This window comes from Pseudorasbora parva, chromosome 21 (genome assembly GCF_024679245.1).
Source record: "Pseudorasbora parva isolate DD20220531a chromosome 21, ASM2467924v1, whole genome shotgun sequence".
Classification (NCBI taxonomy): Eukaryota; Metazoa; Chordata; class Actinopteri; order Cypriniformes; family Gobionidae; genus Pseudorasbora; species Pseudorasbora parva.
Window position 1 is genome coordinate 22,673,662 of NC_090192.1, and position 22,356 is coordinate 22,696,017.

General features: G+C 39.2%; 1 protein-coding gene across 2 annotated transcripts in view; it reads right to left on the bottom strand.

The window, feature by feature from the left end:
• Window positions 1-1,072: 1,072 nt before the first annotated feature.
• neurl4 (neuralized E3 ubiquitin protein ligase 4) overlaps window positions 1,073-22,356 on the bottom strand; it is a 33,936-nt gene continuing 12,652 nt past the window's right edge. Inside the window, exons 5-30 of one of the 2 annotated variants that reach the window (XM_067429104.1) lie at window positions 22,229-22,340; window positions 21,987-22,075; window positions 21,836-21,908; window positions 21,477-21,750; window positions 21,181-21,362; window positions 20,940-21,025; window positions 19,246-19,408; window positions 18,932-19,142; window positions 18,758-18,834; window positions 18,254-18,304; window positions 15,663-15,741; window positions 15,396-15,565; window positions 14,596-14,724; window positions 13,965-14,110; window positions 11,671-11,889; window positions 10,138-10,236; window positions 9,896-10,048; window positions 9,645-9,809; window positions 9,256-9,414; window positions 8,041-8,220; window positions 7,051-7,144; window positions 6,857-6,964; window positions 6,544-6,688; window positions 6,339-6,451; window positions 6,062-6,221; window positions 1,073-3,089 (exon numbers count right to left, since the gene is read on the bottom strand). In XM_067429104.1, coding sequence (XP_067285205.1) covers window positions 2,885-3,089; window positions 6,062-6,221; window positions 6,339-6,451; window positions 6,544-6,688; window positions 6,857-6,964; window positions 7,051-7,144; window positions 8,041-8,220; window positions 9,256-9,414; window positions 9,645-9,809; window positions 9,896-10,048; window positions 10,138-10,236; window positions 11,671-11,889; window positions 13,965-14,110; window positions 14,596-14,724; window positions 15,396-15,565; window positions 15,663-15,741; window positions 18,254-18,304; window positions 18,758-18,834; window positions 18,932-19,142; window positions 19,246-19,408; window positions 20,940-21,025; window positions 21,181-21,362; window positions 21,477-21,750; window positions 21,836-21,908; window positions 21,987-22,075; window positions 22,229-22,340 — 3,642 coding nt within the window. In that variant the 3' untranslated portion in view covers window positions 1,073-2,884. The remainder of the gene's footprint in view (window positions 3,090-6,061; window positions 6,222-6,338; window positions 6,452-6,543; window positions 6,689-6,856; window positions 6,965-7,050; window positions 7,145-8,040; window positions 8,221-9,255; window positions 9,415-9,644; window positions 9,810-9,895; window positions 10,049-10,137; window positions 10,237-11,670; window positions 11,890-13,964; window positions 14,111-14,595; window positions 14,725-15,395; window positions 15,566-15,662; window positions 15,742-18,253; window positions 18,305-18,757; window positions 18,835-18,931; window positions 19,143-19,245; window positions 19,409-20,939; window positions 21,026-21,180; window positions 21,363-21,476; window positions 21,751-21,835; window positions 21,909-21,986; window positions 22,076-22,228; window positions 22,341-22,356) is intronic. The other variant, XM_067429105.1, reaches the window with a different exon arrangement.

Below are 22,356 nucleotides of genomic sequence, written 5' to 3' on the forward strand. Positions count from 1 at the left end.
AATCAGGCATAACATTATGACCACTGACAGGTGAAGTGAATAATAATACTGATTTTCATCACATGACCTGTTAGTGGGTGGGAGATATTATGACTGGGTCAGAGCATCTCCAAAACTGCAACTGATACTGATAGATACTGACCACTGCAGACCGGGAACCAGTTGCAGTTTTGGAGATACTCTGACCAAGTTGTCTAGCCATCACAAATTGGCTCTTGTCAAACTCACTCAAATCCTTACGCTTGCCCATTTTTTCTGCTTCTAACATCAACTTTAAGGACAAAATGTTCACTTGCTGCCTAATATATCCCACCCACAAACAGGCTTTGGGATGATGAGACAATCAGTGATATTAACTTCACCTGTCAGTGGTCATAATGTTATGCCTGATCAGTGTATATACTCTGGGGTAAAATGTGACGTAAGGTCTAGTGAGAGTTACTCATCTATTCAAATAACTAATGTGATTTATACATACACACACACACACACACACACACATATATATATATATATATATATATATATATATATATATATATATATATATATATATATATATATATATATATATATATATATATATATATATATATATATATATATATATATAACCACTGCCACACAGTATATCCACTGAACTGGCAAAACATTATGACCTAATATTGTGTTAGTTATATAGATTTATTTTTGCCTAATAGCCCCACTTTATATTAGGTGGCCTTAACTACTATGTACTTACATCAAAAAATAAGTACAATGTACTTACTGTGTTCAAACTGTATTGCCAAACACCTTTTCTGATATTGAGGTGGGATACGGGTAGAGTTAGGGGCAGGTGATGTGGTATGGTTAAGTTTAAGGGTAGGGTTAGTAATGTAACTACAGAAATTAATTACAGATGTAATTAAATGCAGGTATTTTTTAAAATGTAAGTAATGTAAAAATATGTACACAATAAGTGCATTAAAATGTTAGTACATAGTAGTTAAGGCCACCTAATATAAAGTGGGTCCAATTTTTTTAAATGTCAAAATTTCATGAGAATCACCTAGAAACAATTGAAGACACATTTTTCATATGTTGTGCATAACTGTCTCTTTTTTGGATTTTTATTTTCTTACAAACCAGGAAGTTAATGTTAGTGTTATGTAACAGGCTGTACAACACAATGTAAAGACATAAAAAACAAAACAAACATGAACAAATAATACAAACTGAAAAAGCAGCAATGGGCCGACATGAACCCTGTGTTTTCACATTTTCCAATTTACATAGCAAGCATTCATTCAGACATCGCCCTTGGCAATAAAGCAGGATTACTAATGCAAAATGTACACTCAAGTATGTCATATTGGCAACAAAACAAAAATAAAAAATAAAAACACCTCAAATAGATAGATATGCCTTCACAGAGGGTATTGTAAGTCTAGATACAATCAGAAGAGAATTGATTTTTGTTGTTGTTGTTGTCGTTTTTCCAGCAAGGGCTTACAATTGTGCAATCTTAGTCATAAGAGAATACAAAAAAAAATGGCAAGAAGTAAACAATCGATTAAAAACATCACATTCCCAGTGTAAACACCAATCCTGGGGTCAGGTATTCGAGTAGACGACTTTGATTCTCACGATTCCTCGTGAGTTCAGGCACATCAACCTGATAGCTGAATAAACAGTCCTTCCTGCTGAACAGGATGTTGAATGTAGAACATAAACAGACCTTTCCATTTTCTTGTACCTTCCACCATTCATTTCAGAAACACTCGCACCCTGGTTCTTACAATAAAGATTGCGAGTAAACAAATGGGCTTATCAGCACACGTTACTTCAGAATAGAAGACAAACCCAAACACAACACGTGTAAACAACGTCTAAAGCAGTGAAGCATGTCAAACATAAGAACTCACAAAGGTGACTGCCCTTAAATAACGGGCAGCGAATGATGCAAAGACCGGGACGTGCATTTGGCCAAAACAGACACGCAAGCACACATACAGCTTCATAAATCTCTTCTCCATCTCTTTTTAGAGTGCTTTGGGGTGGGGACGAAATTCTGTTTGTATGCATTATTTCAGTTAAATTGTGTACTTTAGCACAATTTAAAATAGATTTAGTTAGGGGTATAATGGGTCAGATGGAGAGTCTCACTCCATATATGGTTACAGTTATATCTGTGTATTAAAAAAAAGATATAATTTCTTGCCGTCCGAGACATGTCCTAGCTTTCTGTCTATATGTAGCCATTTTAATACACTAAACACTATTTACTGTAATTTGTGAATAAATACACAGCTATAAAACCAAATATAGAGCAGAATCTGTAAAGCGAGTAAACAAAGCGAGGAAATAAAAACAACAGTAACACTGAAATTCTTCCTGATTAGGTGATTTTGCTGACATGTCTTCACGTTGTTGTTAAAACAGGTCTTGGTTATTTCCAGGTTGATTTGTCCGTTGCAAGTCTTAAGAAAAACACGAGTATAAATCCAGGGCTGTGCTATGAACGGGTGGTTTCATGTTGCTTCGGTCCAGTTTTATTTCTGTGAGAACAACAGGCTTCCAAAGCAAAATATAATCTGAGGGTGATACACAGATGTATGAAGAGACAGAAAAAAAAGTCATGGAAAGCCTGCTGAGCGAGTGAATTTGATGAGAAAGACTAAAAATCGCCCACCAGTGTCCGAAACATAAAGTGCAGGCAGTGTCTTTGTCTCTGGGGATTATCATCACCATCCTTCAAAATGCAACGAACACAAAAGTATGTCTGAAACATGCAGAGATCAATGAGCCGGGGCAGCAAAACAATGCTAAATCCTCAACGCCTCAGTGCTGAATTTTGGTTGATAGTGAGGAAGATGATGCTGATATCCTCGCTCGAGTCTTTTTACTCCACCCGTATGAGCAGGCCGTACAGGAGCGTGCCTCCTTTCTCCTTAGTGATCCACTCGATTTCTGCGTTACTGAATCGCGGGTCGAGGGGCTCGGTGATCCCCAGCGACGTCTGGCCCACTTTGTAGGAGCCTGGCCGCACGCACACCTGGAAGCCAACCTGGGCCTGGTGACAGCGGAGGGAACGTGGGTCTCGGAATCTGCACAGAAAATGGTAACTGTCGTTATTTTATGCATATGTGTAAGTGCCCATATTATGCTATTTTAAAGGTTTCTAATTTTGTTTTGAACGTCTCCTACAACAGGTTTAAATGTATCCAAGGTCAAAAAACACTTTAATTTTCTTATAATATTAAAGGTGCACTATGTAGTATTTTTGCAGTAAAATATCCAAAAACCAGGCCAGTGTTATATATTTTGTTCAGTTGAGTACTTATGATATCCCAAATGTTTTCAACTATTTGTAAATTGTGAGAAAATTGCTATTTTAACCAAGGAGCCGGGACGTCTGAGGGAGTTGCCTGTCAATTGCGTCATATCTGCGTTACCCTCGGTTTCCAGTTTTATTCTGCAGAAGCGATTTACTCTCCGCAGTGTGAACAAGTGTCACAGCCGCCGCTGAGTGAACACACAGAGTAACGTCATAACATCATTTTAAACACACTAAAATGTATCTAATATGATAAACAGAGCTGCGTTACCTCATACTCATGACCAGAAATGCGGAAATAGTGACTGTGTCCTGTCATAATAAAGGTCCCGCTGCTCGTGAGGTGTGTGTTGCATAACAATCACTCCAGCGGCCTTGCTCAGCTCCCTCAACACTCGGTCCTGCTCTCCTTCATACTACAGTAACATTAATAATCACATCCATGAACATGATTTCTGCCCGAGTCCTATTTTCCACCGGCTGTGAGCTGAGGACTGTGTCCCCAAGATGCTGCGCTCAAACTTGACGTCATCAAACTACACCTTTGTTTTGAATAGACGACCTCTAGTGGACGTAAAAGTTGCATAGTGCACCTTTAAATTGTTGGACGCCTCAGATTGTGTTCTCTTATAATATAGAACATCACTTCTTTTCTCAAAGTGTCTGAAACAATTCGATAAAGGAATCAGTCTCTGCTTTCTGAGAACCTACTCTGCTCTGATCGGTCAGATGGCCCAGTCTAATGTGATTGGTGCTTACATCACATGTCAGAAACAAAACGGTCATTACCATGTGAATTTCAGCTCTGAAAGCTTCCTCAGCACTTGTATGCACAGTGAGACGTACAGTAATGATGGTGTCGGTTTTAGAAGTATCAATATGAGCGTGAGTCTTCATCTTTTGGAAGTGCATGCAAAGTGTATTTGCATTTGCAGCGCAAAACCAGCACCTTTTTATCCATGGCTCGGGCGAACTCGGCTTAAATCTCTACATTAAAGATCTGGACAATAGCTGCTGAGAAGATCTCAAAGTATACTGCACAAAGCAATGATCAGGACTTAGAATGAATACCTTAACACACTTTGTCCCCTCCCTCCCTTTTTTGATTGTAGAAATGTATGTTTTATGATACCTGTGGCTTTGTTTTTCTGTGAAGTGTCCATATTATTATAGTTTTTCGAATATTCCCTTTCATGCAGTGTGTAATATAGCTGTTTGTGAATGTAAATGTTCTGGAAAGTTGTAAAAAAATGCAACCTGAACCGCCTATAAGAGTCGTTTGTATTTGAATCCCGTTGTGTTAGTTACACATCAGTCCGGAAGAGAAGGTCGTTTTTACTGTCGACTGCTTCTTAAATCTCGGGTTTCAACGTGGGACTCACAAAATGCTCGCTCTTGAAAGATGGGTCAGTACCCAGTTTATTTGGGCCAGCATGCTCCTCAGAATCACAACCTGTAAGTATAAATAATTATTGATGCATATTTTCTCCATTTTCTATTTTTGTGTTATATAATGTTTCCGGCATTTTGCGTTATTACTCTTACTGAAATACTTCTGCTAAGCAGTTGGCCGCTACTACCTAAAACTGTCTATTAATGCAGATTGTCTGTTGTTATTACTACTTTGAGTAATGCTAAAGGATGGATTTGTTTTACACACGTTTGTTACATCAGTCAGTCCCGTCAGTGTTCGGCTAATGTATCCTCAGTTATTGATACAGTTCCGGGATACGCACTGAAATAAATTCAAAATAAACACATGGGTTTGTTGCTGGACGTACACTTGTTAATGCTGATGATGAGGAATTACAGTTGCAACATCTCATAACGTACCTCAATACGAGTAGCGAATCACTGAGAAACGTCCTGCTCAAGTCGTCCTTGTGCTGGAGATTCAGGTTGAATAACTAGTTCTTCCAATGTTTATCGTCGGACTAACCTGATATTGATATAACTGATATTTAGTCAAATTGCTGCTGTTATCACTGTCTTTACAGTGTGTACAATCCCTGAGTTTAGGAATCTAAATCTTTAGTTGAAGTACATTTATGGTCATGTGCGTCAGCTTCCAAAACACGCTGTACGCTGTAGACCAATCACAAAAGACTGGGCCATCTGGCCAATCAGAGCAGAGTAGGCTTGTGAAAAGGAGGGATTTAGATTGATAGACTGATTCATCCAAAGATTCGTTTGAGAATCATTGAAACACGTAGCGATGTGCAATGTATATTATGAGAAATTGTTCTTGAATTGTTGTTATTGAGAATTAATGTCTTTTTTTACCTTTGATGCATGTTAACCTGTTGTAGGAGAACTCAAAACAAAATTAGGAGCCTTTAAAATAGCATAATTTTGACATGTCGACAACACAAACTAAACTCTTCCAGGCCTCAGCCTCAACTACAGTGTTTGAGGTGGGTCAAAATAGATGGTGTTTGGGAGCAGCCAATGAACACCATAGGCTGGCATTAAGCAAATGTGTTACAAACCTAGGTAAGTTTGAGCAGAAATGTAACACTGGAATTACGGATGACTCATTTCAGGCTGTTCAGAGTCGGTTCTTTCTTCCATTTATCATGCACTTTAATCTTTGAAACTTTTACATTCACCAACAGCTATATGAAACTACATGAAAGGTAAGAATATGTTAAAACGCATAATATGGGCACTTTAAAATCACATTTCTAGACAATCATGTAGTTTGTCTGTTCTTTTTCTTTAGAAGCACTGCTGTTGACTTACTGCACTTTGGGGGCAAAGGCCTCCAGGCCAGAGTAGCGCATTGTTGGAGAAAGCTGCACACGGGGAATCTCTCGCTCTGGTGCGCTGTTCTCCTCGGGCTCCCCGTAGCTGCCGTGACCCTCTGTCTTCACCGTGGAGGAAGAGAAAATGGAGGACGATTCTGCTCGGGAAGAAAACAGAGAAGCTCAGCTGTGCAAAAAATATTCTGATTTCCTCTAATTCACCATTTCATTATCAGATCAACAAAAACAAAAAGTTTTGCTTGGCAGTTACTAACCTGACAAGAGCTGGTTGTGGTCCAGGATGCGCCTAAGGGAGCCGACACTAGTGCCATGGTACGCAATGTGCCATTTCTTGAAGGCATTGGAGACTTCACAGTGGGTCTTGATCCTGTTAAAATACAGACGAGAGCTCTTTGTAAGCAACTGATACTAAATAATTTGCACATTATCAGATTACTGAATTAAATAAAAATAACTGACTGGAGTGCAAAGCGGCACCAGCCGAATGGCAGAGCGTAGTCTCTAGGAGGCTCCCCTCGTTTGTAATAGGCCTCATCACCCCTTAATTTGTGACAGGACTCACAGTAACACAGGTTGTACTTAGCATCCTCATTAAAGTAACCATCTGAAAAAGAGGACGAGGTGGGATATGGAGAGAGAGCAAGACTTTCAGTATATATACCGTCAGCAACAATCTGAAAAGTGCTGCACAAATTGCAAGTGAGCAGGTCCACGTTCAATCTGCGACCCACAGAGTTTTATTGTTATGTGTGTCAGTGTAATGCAGTCGTACCGGGCAGTGTGAGCAGGTCTTTGAATCTAGAGCAAAGCGCCTGATACTCGCACGTCTTATTGGGGTTGACCTCAGGAGGAGGCGTCCAACAGACACTCTCCTTTATACCTGTCACAAACAGACAGCACACATGTATGGGTAAAGCAGTGAGACAACAAACACGTCACTGTAAGACAGGTCAAAATTTCACGCACCATCCACCATATCGGCCTTCTCCATGTCGCCCTGACAACGCATGTCTTCTCGTTCCCCGCCAACCACCGGCACGTGATTAGTCACTATAGTCACCTAAGAATACAACAACAGGAGAAAGTCACTTCTTGCGCATCTAAACAAAGCTTTCATAAGGAAGCTAATATGGAGGGGAAAAACTTGTGTTTGCAATGTTGGCAGGGCAGACTGATTGAATCAATGAATTGTAATAAAGATGGAATACTATTAGTGCTGTCAAATCGATTAATCACATCTAACATTAAAGTATGAAAATATATAAATAAATTCATATACAAATGTGTATAATGACATGGGTATGACATGACCCATGTCCCCCATTTTTTAAAAGGCGTATAAATGAAATGTTTTTTTGTTGTTGTTGTTGTTGTTGTTGTTGTTGTTGTTGTTGAGAAAGTAAACTATGCAGTTTCCTGTGTTGGGAACGTTTAGGGGCAGGGGCAATGTAGGGGGATAGAAAATAAAATTTGTACAGTATAAAAACCACTACGTCTATTAAATGTCCCCACAATTCACAAAAACAAATGTGTGTGTGTGTGTGTGTGTGTGTGTGTGTATATATTTTCAAACTTTTATGTTAGATGTGATTAATTGATTTGACAGCACTAAATATTATATTAATAATAATAATAATTATCATTAATATTATTATTATTATAACAACAACAAATATTTAATATATATATATACATATATATACATACATACATACACATATATAATGTATAAACATATGAAAATATATTATTTATAACATTTTCATTGTGATGGGACCTGTGGAAATGACAATCTATTCATCAATCAATAAAAATGTTAAGAAAATCTTTTTTTAAAAACATGACTCAAAATCAATTCTTGTGGTGCAGCATGTGAAAACATTGGCAGGTGAAAACAAGAAAGCTTTTTGTTGAGGCCTAATCACTAACTTTGATATTTCTGTTATTGGTTCTGACCTGTTCACACTGGCCGTAAAGGTCAATGAGTGGGTAACAAGGGCTCGGGATGTCCTGTGCTGCTACGCCCTGATCCATGCCATTAACAAACAGATGGAGACAACCACTGCTGTCCACTAACAGCCCCAAAACGGTCCCTTCAGGACAGGTGTCCAGGTTAGGACCGTAGTTCTCACAAATCTGAGGAAATAAGAGGGAGGATTAGCTTAGGAGGTTAGGAACGATACCAATAGTGAAAAGAAATAAAAAGGGAAATTGAACATTAAAAGGGTTAGTACACCCAACAATTTCAATTCTGTCATTAATTACTTAACAAAAAATATGGTAACACTTTACTTTACAATAAGGTCCCATTAGTTAAAGGAAATGTATGTAAGAAATGTATTTTTAATTAATCATAAAATGGCCCTGATATGTCACTAGACATTAAGAAATCATGTTCATTTCAAATACTTATATTCCTGAAAACAATAGTCCCGCCAGGATATTGTCATTTTACTACGTAACTACTTAACTGTCAATTACTACTAAACTTTGTTCATCTTTGGAACACAAATGAAGATATTTTCGTTGAAATCTGATGGCTCAGAAAGACCTCCATTAGCTAAAATGTCATTTCCTCTTTCAAGAAATCGTTAAAAAGCCCATCTCTCTACAGTGATTCTACAATCATTTTATGAAGTGTCGAGAATAGTTTTTGAGAGAATTTTTTTACATTTTATTTAGACTTTATTTAACAAGTTCTTGTCTTCCGGCCTATGGCTTGAATTTATAAAACACTACGACGTGATATTTTGTGCGCACAAAAACTATTCTCATCACTTCATAAAATTATTGTAGAGCCACTGTCGTGAGATGGATTTTTTAACGACGTCTTTAGTGCCTTTTAAGGGTCTTGGGAGAGGAAATTACATTTTGTCCAATGGAGGACTTTCTGAGCCATCGGATTTCAAATCAAACAAAAATATCTTAATTTGTGTCCTGAAGATGAACAAAGGTCTTACGGGTGTCGAACGACATGAGGGTAAGTAATTAATAAAAGATTTTTTCCTTTTTGGGTGAACTTACCCTTTAAGCACACAAAAATTAGGAAGTTAAATGAAAAACATAAATATAAGAGGAATTAAATAAAACAAATAAAGCACAGGTACAAAACAAGTAAGTAAATATCAGGGAAAGGAGGATAAAAGAACCATACAAGAGATGTGACATTACCTTCAATGAATTGTGGAAAACAGAGTCTCGTTGCAGCAGCCAGACTGAGCGTTTAAGGCAGCAAGCTGTGGAAGGAAAGTTGAGACGGTCTGGCGAATGACCAATCACACCCAGTGACAGAGAGGACGTCCATGATGGGTTCAAACGGTCTATCTGAAACTGAGGAATGGATAGAGGAACCATAAGCATCATCCAAATTTTGGGTTATCACATTAAAAAAAACACCAAGTTTTTTTTCAGATAAGGAGACATGCACATAAACTACGATGGAAAGACATTTACTGAATTATTCCTCAATGGGCACGTGACTTTGCCTCAACAGAGAAGGTGATTGGATAACTGGACTAAACAGCAGACTAATTTCATTGCACAACATCTCAAACACACACCTGGAAGAGCTGTTGGCGGGGCAAAGCTTGCGCTGTGACCAAAAGTCCCTGGTTGTAGCTGGACACCCGGGCAGCGGTCAGGTTCTGATTGGACAGCTGAATATTTTTTCCATGATTCTCTAAAAACGTCATGACCGTGGGAGCCAGTGAAGGCTCATTCTCACACTGAGTTGGAGAAGGAAAAAAAATTAAGTGCAAGATTAAAATACAACCGATAAAGCTTCAAAATATAATGCTTTGAGATGGCACACCTCTCTGACAGGAGTGCTGTCCTCCTCTCCCTCACTGCAGCTGTCGGACGAGAGCGAGGGAGCTTTCACACTTTCTGAATCCTCTACTAGCGTGGAGCTGACAATGGACACGGCCGTCACCTTTCCATACAGGTCCAAAACTGCATATACGTTCTGAAACAAGCGGTATAAATGCGGGTGAGCAGCCCGCACAACTGAAAAAGTAACGTTTACAACTAACAGATATTGAGAAATACAGGTACCTTCGCCACTGCAGTGGCTGCTGGTCCCATGTCTTCTCCATCAATGAGAATGTGCATGGTATCGTCACTGCATCTCTTCACCCCGACACGATTTCCCACCTATATAACGATAAAGTAGGGATGTGTAAGAGAAAGTAGATACCCATTATTCACAAATTCACTTAAAACATCCACCCTTTATGTTGGTTCATTAAATTGTTTGAGCAAATGACTATATTTTCAACCAATAAGAGTGTAGTACGTTTTGCTCCAAGGAACACTTACATTTTGCACAATTCAGCATATTATTCACATAATTTAGTATGACTGTATACAATGTTTTCCTAATGGGGACCAAAACATTTCTAAACATTTTGAATATTGACATTTTGGGGACATTTTGTCCCACACACACAAGATAGATTCAGCTTTGTCATCACTGCAATAAATCATATTTAAAAATGTGAAGATTTTTTTTTTTTAGTTTTAAATAATAATAATAATAATTCACAATATTGTTGTTTTTACAAAAAAAAAAAATTATCAAATAAATGCAGCCTTATGCAGCGTGAACATAAACATTTCTTATATAGAACCTAAACTTGAGTGTCAATGTACAAAAAATTATATCTGGGCCTTTTATGGGCAACAAATGCTTTTTTAAAGGTGCACTATGCAACTTTCCGTCCACTGGAGGGCGCCTATTGTAAACAAAGGCATAGTTTGATGACGCCAAGTTTGAGCGCAGTATCTTAGGACATGTGGTCTGCACCTAACAGCCGGTGGAAAATAGGACTCACGCAGAAATCATGTTCATGGATGCGGTTATTAACGTTAGGACAGAGTGTTGTGGAGCTGAGCACGGCCGCTGGAGCGATTGTAATACAAACACCCGCTTTGCGAACACCGGGACTTTTATTATGACGGGACGGGACACAGTCGCCGGGCGCATGCACCATTTCCGCTTCTCATAAGTATAAGGTAAATCAGGTCAGTTAATCATATTAAATACATTTAAGTGTGTTTAAAATGATGTTATGATGTTACTCTGTGCGTTCGCTTGGTGCTGCTGTGACTTGTTCACACTGCTAAGAAAAAAGCTCTTCTGCCAAATAAAACCGAGGGTAATGCAGATATGACGCGATTGACAGGCGACTTCCTCAAACGCTATGCTGACACGTCCCGGGTCCTTGGTTAAAATAGCAATTTTCTCACAATTTACAAATAGTTGGAAACATTTGGGATATTGTAAGTACTCAACTGAACAAAATATATAATACTGGCCTAGTGGTTTTTGGATATTTTACTGGAAAAATACTACATAGTGCACCTTTAAGGACCTGTTCACACCAAGAACGAAAACTATAAATATAACTATATTGGCGTCCATACTAGCGCACAATAACGCATTCGCTGCGGTTATGTGGTCTATTGTCTTAAAATTTCTGTCATTATCTAGCTGTGGTGTGGACTTCGCTATTCTCATTAAATTATAATAATTATTAAAACATTATAATTATCATTCTTGCCGTGCATGGGCCTTTAATTTCTTACCGTGAGCCGATCTAGAGAGCAGCCGTAGTTCTGTCTCTGCAGCACTCCGTTGCGTCTGACCTCGGAGCCAGCCAGGACCCATGTGACCTTTGACCTGAGCTGGGTAAGCGAAGGCGAGAGGCCGCTGAGAGGGCAGGATGGTAGGTCAGGGGGCTGCAGGGTGGTCAAACCCACATGAAGTGAACCGGACCATCTGTCATCTACCTTGTTTATTTTCACCTGAAAAAATATCATGATCCATATATGAATAAGACAATCACTAAATAATAAACTTTACAATCAGTTCCCATTCTAAATATTAGCACATTATTCAACACAAACTAACAATGTAAAATATATTAACACTTAATTTTTCAGATTTAATATAGTTACAAATTAACCCTAAATCCTAACTTTATACATGTACATGTTAATTAGTTGTAATGATTATGTATTAAATTTTAACAAAGACACCTTAAAATAAAGTATAACTAAAATCGAAAGTTCTATCCATTAATATTATTTAATGGACCCAAGCAGACATTAACTAATAATGAACAGTTCACACATTTTCATTAATAAACTTTTTATATTTATAAATATTAAGAATAATTAATATTGCTCAATGTTAGTTAATGCATTAAATAATGTTAAAGGGGGGGTGAAAGGCTGTTTCATGCATACTGAGCTTTTTACACTGTTAAAGACTTGGATTCCCATCCTAAATATAGACAAAGTTTCAAAAACTAATGTTGGACGTTTGATGGAGTATTTCTGTGTTAAAAATACTTCTTCCGGTTTCTCACAAGTTTCGGAGAGTTTTTTTCGAGTATGGCTCGACTTGACGTTCATAGATCGGAAGGTCCTTGTATGGGCCGTACGGGCTCTTTTCCCGGTAGGGTGCGTGACTAGAGCGAGAGAGGAAATGCACGCCCATAAACACTCAGGTGCAGATCCAGTCAATCCAGGCGCCGCGCTCCACTTTATTCCTATGGTTGACTTCAACGCTTCAGCACAGCATTCCGGGAAGGCAGCGCTGCATTTGAACCGATTTGAACGCAGAAATGACGGGAAGCTTCACAGCATCGCTTCAGTCGCGTCGCAAAAGTGGATCTCCACCGTTCACTGCTGTCACAGGACTTCACCAAATCATACCAAAGAAGTGTGTTTTTGACAGAGCGGTCCCAGCGATAAAGGTTCGGTCCTGCTTTGGAAGCAGCCAGTGAGTAAAACTGCTTTAAATGTCTATGCTGTTGGCTCGTTGCGTGAGTAAACATCAGTAAACGACATTCGTCATTCAAATGCGCTAACGGTTACTCCATTGTTGTTCTATGTACACTAGTCTGACGTGCAAAACCGTTTTGCTTGCTACTGCTAAGGTTTAGTCGCATACTCATAAACTGCGAGTAAAGATATACAAATGTTGACAGGCCACTTAATACAGTACATACCACAGAGACGGATGTCCTAATGTTGCCGTTTCTCCTATTCAATTTATTTCAGCCTCCGAATGATTCTGGATCGTTATCTGTATTAGCTGAGCTCGATAGCCATGGGTTTCTCCACGCTTGAGGACGTCACCGCTTTGCGCGCTTGTCATTCTTTAGCTTTAGCATTCGTATCGCCCGATACGCCTCCAGGCGCTGGTTTTTTTCCGGAAAGACTCGGTACAGCCCATTTTCTTTTATAAATATAATAAAACTAAAGACTTTTCAGAGATATGAAGAATGCAATACTACTCTATAGGTACTCAAGATTGACATGAGATTGACTGAAACTGAGTGTTTCACCCCCCCTTTAAAGGAAATGTATGTAAGATTGTGGCCAAAACTGGTACTACAATCACTTTCAAATGACTGTAGAGCGGTGTACCCCATCTACCCCTCCCCCTGACTCGAGGTTGCCAGATAGGCTGCAGGATCAGCAGGAACATTTGTAGCTGCAGTTGTGGTAACTAGAGCAGATCTGGCAACCCGGATGCCGAAACGCTACTGACTATGCAATTGGTCGATAGGTGGAGGGTGGAGCTTCAGGCCAAAACACAACATGTCGACATCAACATCAGTTGAGGGCTGCAACAACAACTTTAAAATGACAATATCCTGGCCGGACTACTGTTGTCAGAAATATAAGTATTTGAAATGAACATGATTTCTTAATGTCTAGTGACATATCAGGGCCATTTTATGATTAATTAAAAATACATTTCTTACATACATTTCCTTTAACTAATGGGACCTAAGTGTAAAGTAAAGTGTTACCATATTTTTTGTTAGTTTTTCAGCTGTAGTTTTAAAGCATGTTCCACATCTTACCTCGAACAGCTCATCCGTTTTGAGCTCCTTTGCGCTAAAGACGATTCCATGAGCATATCCCCCGACCCTCAGTGCTTGGCAACCATCTCCTAATAACACCACGTTCTTACCATGTTTGCTGTGCAGACGATGAGCAACCCCCGCCACTAGAGAGTGACAAAGACACAAAAGTGGACCAAAATATATAGTCCTGTTTACAACCGGTATTGGTTTTAAAATCCTGACATGAATTTTAAATAGGTAGATCACAAAATAAATAATTAATTGCCTTCATTTATTCACCCTCAAGTTCCAAACCTGCATGAATTTCATCAGTTGATATTTTTAAGATTGTCTGTAACCAAACAGTTGATGGGCCCCATTGACTTCCATAGTGTTTTCTTTCCATACTATGGAAGTCAATGGGGTCTATGTTTGGTTACAGTCATTCTTCAAAATATATTTTGTGTTCAGCAGGAGTAAGACATTCATACAGGTTTGGAACAACTTGAAGGTGAGTAAATTACAGAATGTCCATTTTTTTTTAGCTATACCTTTAAGACCAGGTTTAAATGATAACTCATTTTAAAATGGTTTCTCAAATCTTAATAAATTAAGTCTCACAAGCAAATATAAAGTGAAAATACAATACCTGGGGAGTGTATGGGGAAGCTCTTCTCTGTGATGTTACTGGTGCACAGACTGTTATCCAGTGGGCCGGAAGAACTTGTAATGGACACTTGCACACACTGGCCATAAAGATCAATCACAGCATACACTTCTAAAAAAAGACAGAAGGAAAGAAAGACAAGGAGGAGGACAGAACATGTTACTAAGATCTGTAATAATATGAAGTCATTGACAATAGCTATGTTTCCATCCAAACTCATGTATTTAATTTATGTACAAAAAATGGAATATTGCAAGAAAAAAAAAATCACTTTGTTAAAATGTAAGTTGCTGCAATTGCAAATTTCCTACATCACAAATTGCTTGTGCCTCAGAGTGCACAGACTGAACGCAGTAAACTCGGTCATGTTATCTGGCTTTCAGAGGCGGACGTGCGGTGTTTGGAAAATCAATAGTGCGAGAGTTCTGGGAGGTCATTATACGCAACCATTTTGATGACAGACTTTGGCTCAGGCATTTCAGAATGATCAAACAACATTTGAGATGTTGTGCAATGAAATTAGTCCACTGTTTAGTCCCATCACATCCTCTGAGGCAGTTTTTTGTTGCGCATCGAGGAACTGATTCAGTAAACGTGTTTCTAACGTAGATTATGCCCTTGTCTTCACATAAGATTAATTGACCGCATACATTTTTATGCGCATCTTGGCATTTCCATCCTGCATTTTTGAATGCGATAACCCCAAAATTCGCATTAAAATCAGTTGATGGAAACATAGCTAGTTACACGAAGCTGGGTGAACTAGTTCCCTTGAAAATTACCTGATGGCAGCCCGGTACAAGCTACACCCTGGTCAAGCCCGTTGATGAAGTAATGCAGGTCTCCAGAAGCTGTACGCATCATCCCGATCCTGGAGCCCGTGGTCAAAGAGTCCAAGTCACAGCCGTAGTTATTCCTCATGGTATTCCCATCCTGCATGATCGCGGTGCCGCTACAGAAGAGAAAGAATATAACGCATCAGTCTGATCAAAAAAAGGATTTTCATGCACTTTATGTATAATTTTGAAATCCATTAAACAACTGCTGACCTCAACATCCATGTGTCATAGTCAATGTCAGTCATTGTGTTAGGGAACTCAAGTTCCTCTGGTCTGATCGCTGTAACTCCTACACACAATACAAAAATTAACAACAGGTTCTTATTCAGATCCAGGCTACATTTTAATTTTTTTGGATTATATTAATGCTTCGATAACCAGTATTTTTCTACCGATATAGACGGAACACTAAGCGAAGCGACTCTTACAGTGTTACACCGGTAAAGCAGTGGTATTTCTTTACTGAATAAGTAGTGTTTCTTTAGACAATCAATGGTACTTCTTAAAGGGATAGTTCACTCAATTTCAAAATGAAAATCCTGAAACTAGTATGAGTTTCTTTCTTCTGTTAAAAACAAAAGAAGGTATTTTGAAGAATGTTGGTAAGCAGACAGTTGATGGTAGCCACTGACTTTCATAGAAAAAACAAATACTATGGAAGTCAATGGCTACTGTCGACTGTCTGCTTACCAACATTCTTTAAAATATCTTCTTTTTAGTTCAACAGAAGAAAGAAACTCGTACAGGTTTGACACAACATAAGGGTGGGTAAATGATGAAAGAACTCTCTTTTTTGGGTGAACTATGCCTTTATGTGAATCAGTGGTATTTCTGATGCGAATCAGAGGTATTTCTTAAGTAACTCGGTGGTATTTTCTTAGTGAATCAGTAGTATTTATTTAGTGACGGGCTACAGCCCCCACAAAAAAACATGAAATATTCTCCATTAATTTTATCCAATCAAAAAACTGTCTGAGATTCGGGAACCTGTCTGATTGGTGGATGTCACATCGGGTCCTAGCAGGTCATAAATACACAAAATTTTAACATTTTATTTAGCATATAGTTATTTTTCGTTTTTTAATGTGATAACCAAAATAACTTAACAACCTGAAACAAAAGCTTATTTTCTGTTTTTTTTTTTTTTTACAATAAATTACATAATGAAGTAAATACGCGAGAGAGTGACTCATGAAAACACTCATGAAAAGAATGTGTGATTTAGTTTGGTTGGTAAACATAGGCAGAAGGTTATCCAACTCAAAACACATTCCTTGTAGCTTAAAGAAACACTCCACTGTTTTTAGAAATAGGGCTTATTCAACTTCTTTCCTATATTTAGATATGTGGGCAAATGCATTTTTGTCTCAGTGCATGCATCGTTTTAGTTTGGCTAGGTCGCTGCTAGCTTAGCTTAGCATAATGAATGGAATCCTGTTTCCAGCTAGCATGTCCCGAGTAAAAGTGATCCAAAAAAAACACCCAGCTAATTACTTCTTGTGGCCTGCGTATTCACAACGAGTACAAATTGTGATGCAGATTAAGACGAGGCGATTTCCTAGGCAGATATTGACATGGGACTATATTATGGCGAAGCACTGCTACTGGGGCGCAGAGATATCATGCAGTACATTGCGATCGCTCAACAGCCAGAGGACGTGAGGATGAGAGCCGTAATATCTCTGCACCCAAGTCGCCTAGACTTAATCTGCATCGCTATTTGTACTCGTTGTGAATACGCAGTAAAGACCAGTAAAGGCCACAAGAATTAATTGGGTGGGTGTTTTTTTTTTTGGATCACTTTAACATGGGACATGCTAGCTGGAAACATAGGATTCCATTCATTATGCTAAGCTAAGCTAACGGCGACCCTGCTTAACTAAAACAACACATGCACTGAGACAAAAATGCATTTGCCCACATATCTAAATGCAGGAAAGAAGTTGAATAAGCCATATTTCTAAAAACAGTGGAGTGACCCTTTAATAGTTTCAATTTACATCCCGCCGCACAACCTACACATCCCACTGTAAACTCTCCTGATACATTTGTTGTTTTAAAGTGTCTACTACTACTGTTAATTTTAACAGAAAAAGCAAGTATACTGATGCGGGTCATGGCATGGCAGAAGGCGTGCAGAGCGCTCCCTTTATAATCACAAATCTGTCACTCTTATTTTCACTTTGTTATTATGAGAAGATTTGTAAGCGTGCAGAACTCATAATGCACTCACTGCTCAAAACGCCAGAGTTTATGTTCAGTGCTAACTTAAACACCTCTGATTGGCCATTGAGTTCAAGAAATCAACAGATATGTTTGTGACTGGCTACATTTCTCAATGCTGCAAAAGACGCTGTAAATAAAAAAACGTTGACGCTTTCTAGAGTGCAAACACAGGGCCTGACACCTGGTCACAATGCGTTTTCTCTGACCGGATAGCTTGTAAAAAGACCAGGTGTAAATGCATTCCGAAACACTTTCGAGACGGATTTAAATCTCATCACTCAAACCACTTTAGAAGGTGGATTGAGACGCATTCCAGATGAAACTGGAGTGTAAATGTATCTGGATGTCAAAACCACTGCCAAAACATTAAAAAATAAATAAACACGAGAGAGCGTGCTATAGGCTATATGACATGTTACTATAGCCAGATATGACAACGCTACAGCAACTACGCATCACAGAGTATCTCTTCAGCAAGCCGACGCGAAAACTGCCGCAAATGAAACTGAAAGCAAGTCACAGACGCTCAACACACAATCATCTTTATTAAAAGTAGTGAGACTTAATGATCTTACCAGTACTGATGCTGCTCCTTCTCCTATTGTGGTCTTTGATCTTGAAATTCGCTGATGATAAATGAAATGCAGCTCATATCTGTTGTTTTCGTTGATGTGAATTTTCATACAGCGTAGGAATTGAAGATCGGATTTATATTCGTATTACGTCGCCAAGTGTAAATGGAACCATTTTAACAAATCAGATCAGTCAAAACGCATGGAGTGACCAGGTGTAAACAGGCTCACAGTCTTAGACACGCACTGGATCGTTTGCCAAATCTGTACCAATACGCTACTTTTTATGGAGAAAACTGATCCTAGACCAGCCGTTAAAAGCAATCAGAAGCAGCAGCAGGCAGTGGTTTGAGTGAGAAAATTCCACACTAGTCTCAAGTTCGTAGCCAGGGGATGGCTAACCCACCGGCAGAAACATAAATCGGCGGCTATGATCAGTGTTATTGATTTAGTAAAATATTTAGTTGGTGTTTCTTTAGTGCATCAGGGTGTTTTATAACAGCTCACCTGCTTCTATTGAGCCAGACCAGCGATCAACCATTTTCTGAATCACAATTTCGAAGAGCTCTCCATCCCGAAGGAACCTGTGCATGAAACATAAAATATTCATTTAATCGATGTCTGAGCCATTAGAATGAAGCAGCATAATCTAGGAGCACTTCATGCTAAAACAAAAGAAACCTGTTTGAAATGACGATGGCATCATTAAACTCGCTGCGGCAGTTCTGCCTAAGTGCCGTTCGTCCACCGTTAGTGATGACTGCGTTTGTGCCGTGCAGCTGATGAAAGCGCAGGTCGTTGGCACCTGCAGCCCCTGATACTGAACATGGGCTACCAGGAGACATGGCAGTAGGGCCCTCAGAACTGTCATCAGGCAATGGAGGGAGATCGGCTAAAAATAAGACATAGAAAGAGATTTTTAACTACAGGTCTGTAGACACCTGAGTATTCCGGGTGTCTACCATCTTTTATTTCTACTCCATCATTGCTCTCACCCATATCATCCATGATGGTGGCCTGGGCAGCCTGTCCATACAGGTCCACCACTGCATACACGCTGGTTGGAACATTCCAGGCCGCGGGGCCTTGAGGCACTCCGTTCACAAAGAAATGCAAACTCCCATCCTCCTTTCGAACAACTCCCACTGTATCTCCAGCCTGTAAAAATTCACATGAGGCATGTGAATATAAAATTCTCTAGAGCAGCTAAACTAGAATAAGTTCATAATAATATGTACTTATAATTGTTATGGCAGGCATTAAAGTCTCATACAACTCACCCTGGTAGATATCAAGGAAACATTTAAGGAATAGTTCACCAAAAACTCTACATTTGGTAATTATTTAGTTGGTCACATCATCACATCGTTTCCAAACTCATATGACCAACTTTCTCCCGCGAAAATAAATTTTTTAAAGATTAAAATGATTAAAATAGGAATGAGGATATTCCCATCCATTAAAGCAGTGGTGTTTCTTTAGTAAATCGGTGGCGTTTCTTTAGTGAACCAATATTGTTTCTTAAATGAATCAGTGGTGTTTCTTTAGTGAATCAGTGGCGTTTCTTTAGTGAATCAGTGGTGTTACTTTAGTGAATCAGTGGTGTTACTTTGGTGAATCAGTGGTGTTTCTTTGGTGAATCAGTGGTGTTAGTTTAGTGAATCAGTGGTGGAACTTTAGTGAATCAGTAGTGTTACTTTAGTGAATCAGTGGTGTTACTTTAGTGAATCAGTAGTGTTACTTTAGTGAATCAGTGGTGTTTCTTTGGTGAATCAGTGGTGTTTCTTTGGTGAATCAGTGGTGTTTCTTTGGTGAATCAGTGGTGTTTCTTTGGTGAATCAGTGGTGTTACTTTGGTGAATCAGTGGTGTTTCTTTGGTGAATCAGTGGTGTTTCTTTGGTGAATCAGTAGTGTTACTTTAGTGAATCAGTGGTGTTTCTTTGGTGAATCAGTGGTGTTTCTTTGGTGAATCAATATTCGCCTCTCAATATTTCCACCAAACGAAATTGCACACTGTGCTGACATGTTTTTGCTTATCCACGTGTGCACAATTTAGACAAAACAGTCAGAATTGTTTCTATTCGGGCTGAATAGACAGCATATTGATTTGGAACAACATAAGAACAAGTAATTCTTAAAGGTCCTGTTCTTCGTGATATCATCTTTCAAATTTTAGTGTGTAATGTTGCTGTTAGAGCATAAATAATACCTGTAAAATGATAAAGCTCAAAGTTCAATGACAAGCGAGATATTTTATTTAACAGAAGTTCCCTTTCAAAGCCTACAGCGAACGGCCGGTTTGAACTACAGCAGGAAGTGCAGGGATGTAATGACATCACTAGAACAGTTTGTTGACTAACCCTCCGCCCACAAGAACACGCAATAAAGGGGCCGTGGTCTTGTTGCTCTCCCATGTGGAGAAGAGCGCGTGCATCTCCCCGTTTTGGTAAGAGGCGGGACCTTTCCGAGCAATGTGTGCTAAGCTGCTGTTGAATCACAACACGGGAGCCGCTGGCACAATCAGAACTCGTTAGGTATTTCTGAAGAAGGGACTTCATAGAACAAGGAAATCAGTGTTTTTTCACATGTGTTCTTCAAAAACACATGAAAAAACGGGACTTTTAATTTTAAACTAACTTTCTTAAAAAGGATGAAACAGGAAGTAAAAAGGTTACGCTGGGTTACTCACTTTTAAACGGTCCAAGTTGTGCCCGTATTCATCAAGAATTGTAGTTCCATTGTGCATGACACCATTTCCTGTCATCATCCATGTTCCTGTGGGGATAACATTAAATTAAATTAGTTATCTGCCAGCTCTCATGAATTTTGTATTTAATGCTTTAATGTAAGATGGCCTTGACTCATGGGCACTTTATTCAGTCAGCTGAGATTTCAGTTGTGACCTGTGGGTAACAATGGCAGTATCTTACCTGAGCGCAGGTTGGTCATGGTTGATGGAAGCTGAAGATAGGTGGGGTTATGAGTTGTCACACCAATTTCTATAGAGCCTGCCCATTTGTCCACCATTTTGTCAATGCGCACCTGGAAAACCTCATTGGAGTGCAACGGACGGTTGCTAAGCACAACGCCATGGTTGAAGTCATCCGTCGCACTGTGCCAGAGATCAAAATTTAATTGAACTGCCCCAACAATGCAGTGGCCCTATTAATTCGTTAAGTTGAGATCAGTTAATTAAAATGGTAATTTTGGGATGAAATTAACTCACTGAGGCCGTAAAGCAGTGCGACCATCACTGATGATTGCGGCCTTCTGCCCACAGTTTGAATGAAAAAGCAAGCGGTCTGGGATATCAGGCTCTGGAGTCAATGAGAGAGCAGGCCGAGGACGGCCCACATCAGGTGACAGCGCCCTCATGATGGCATTGTTGCGGCGTAAACGGTCACTATGGTTATGGTTGTGGACAATTGTGACCTTGACTGCCATGCCATAGAGATCCACCACTCCATACACTACGCCAGGTGTCTGATTGGCTGCAACCCCTATAAAATAATTTTGCAATATTATTTTAGGAAAGTTTGAACTAATTGTGAATCACATTGCTGAAATCTGAAGTGCCACTCTCACCTTGATCAATGCCATTAATATAGAAGTGCAGCGCTCCACTGGCTTTCCTCATCAATCCTATGTGATCTCCCTCCTACAAAAGATAACAACATCTTGAGCATTAGATTGCATAAGATAAACATAAGACTCACAGATCCAGCAGCCAACTTACCTGGAGTTCATCCAGGCTAAATTCACAGTATTCCCGACGAGTCCCCTTCCCATTGGTTAAAATCCCACAACCACTCATCATGATAGTGCCTTAAAGAAACAAGAATGAATGTGATTTAGTTATTTCAGCAAGCTGTCGGACACATTAGCTACCTCCAAAGCATGCATCGTTAATACAAATGTGCCTGCTATGTACATTCAAATAGTTGTGTGAGAAATGCTTATTGATAATAAAGAGTGTACCTGAGCGTAAATTGGTCATTGTTGCAGGGTAGTCAAGATTATTTGGGTTGTGGGTTGTCACTCCAATCTCAATGGATCCAGACCATTTATCCACCAGTTTGTCAATGCGAATCTGAAATAAACAAGTG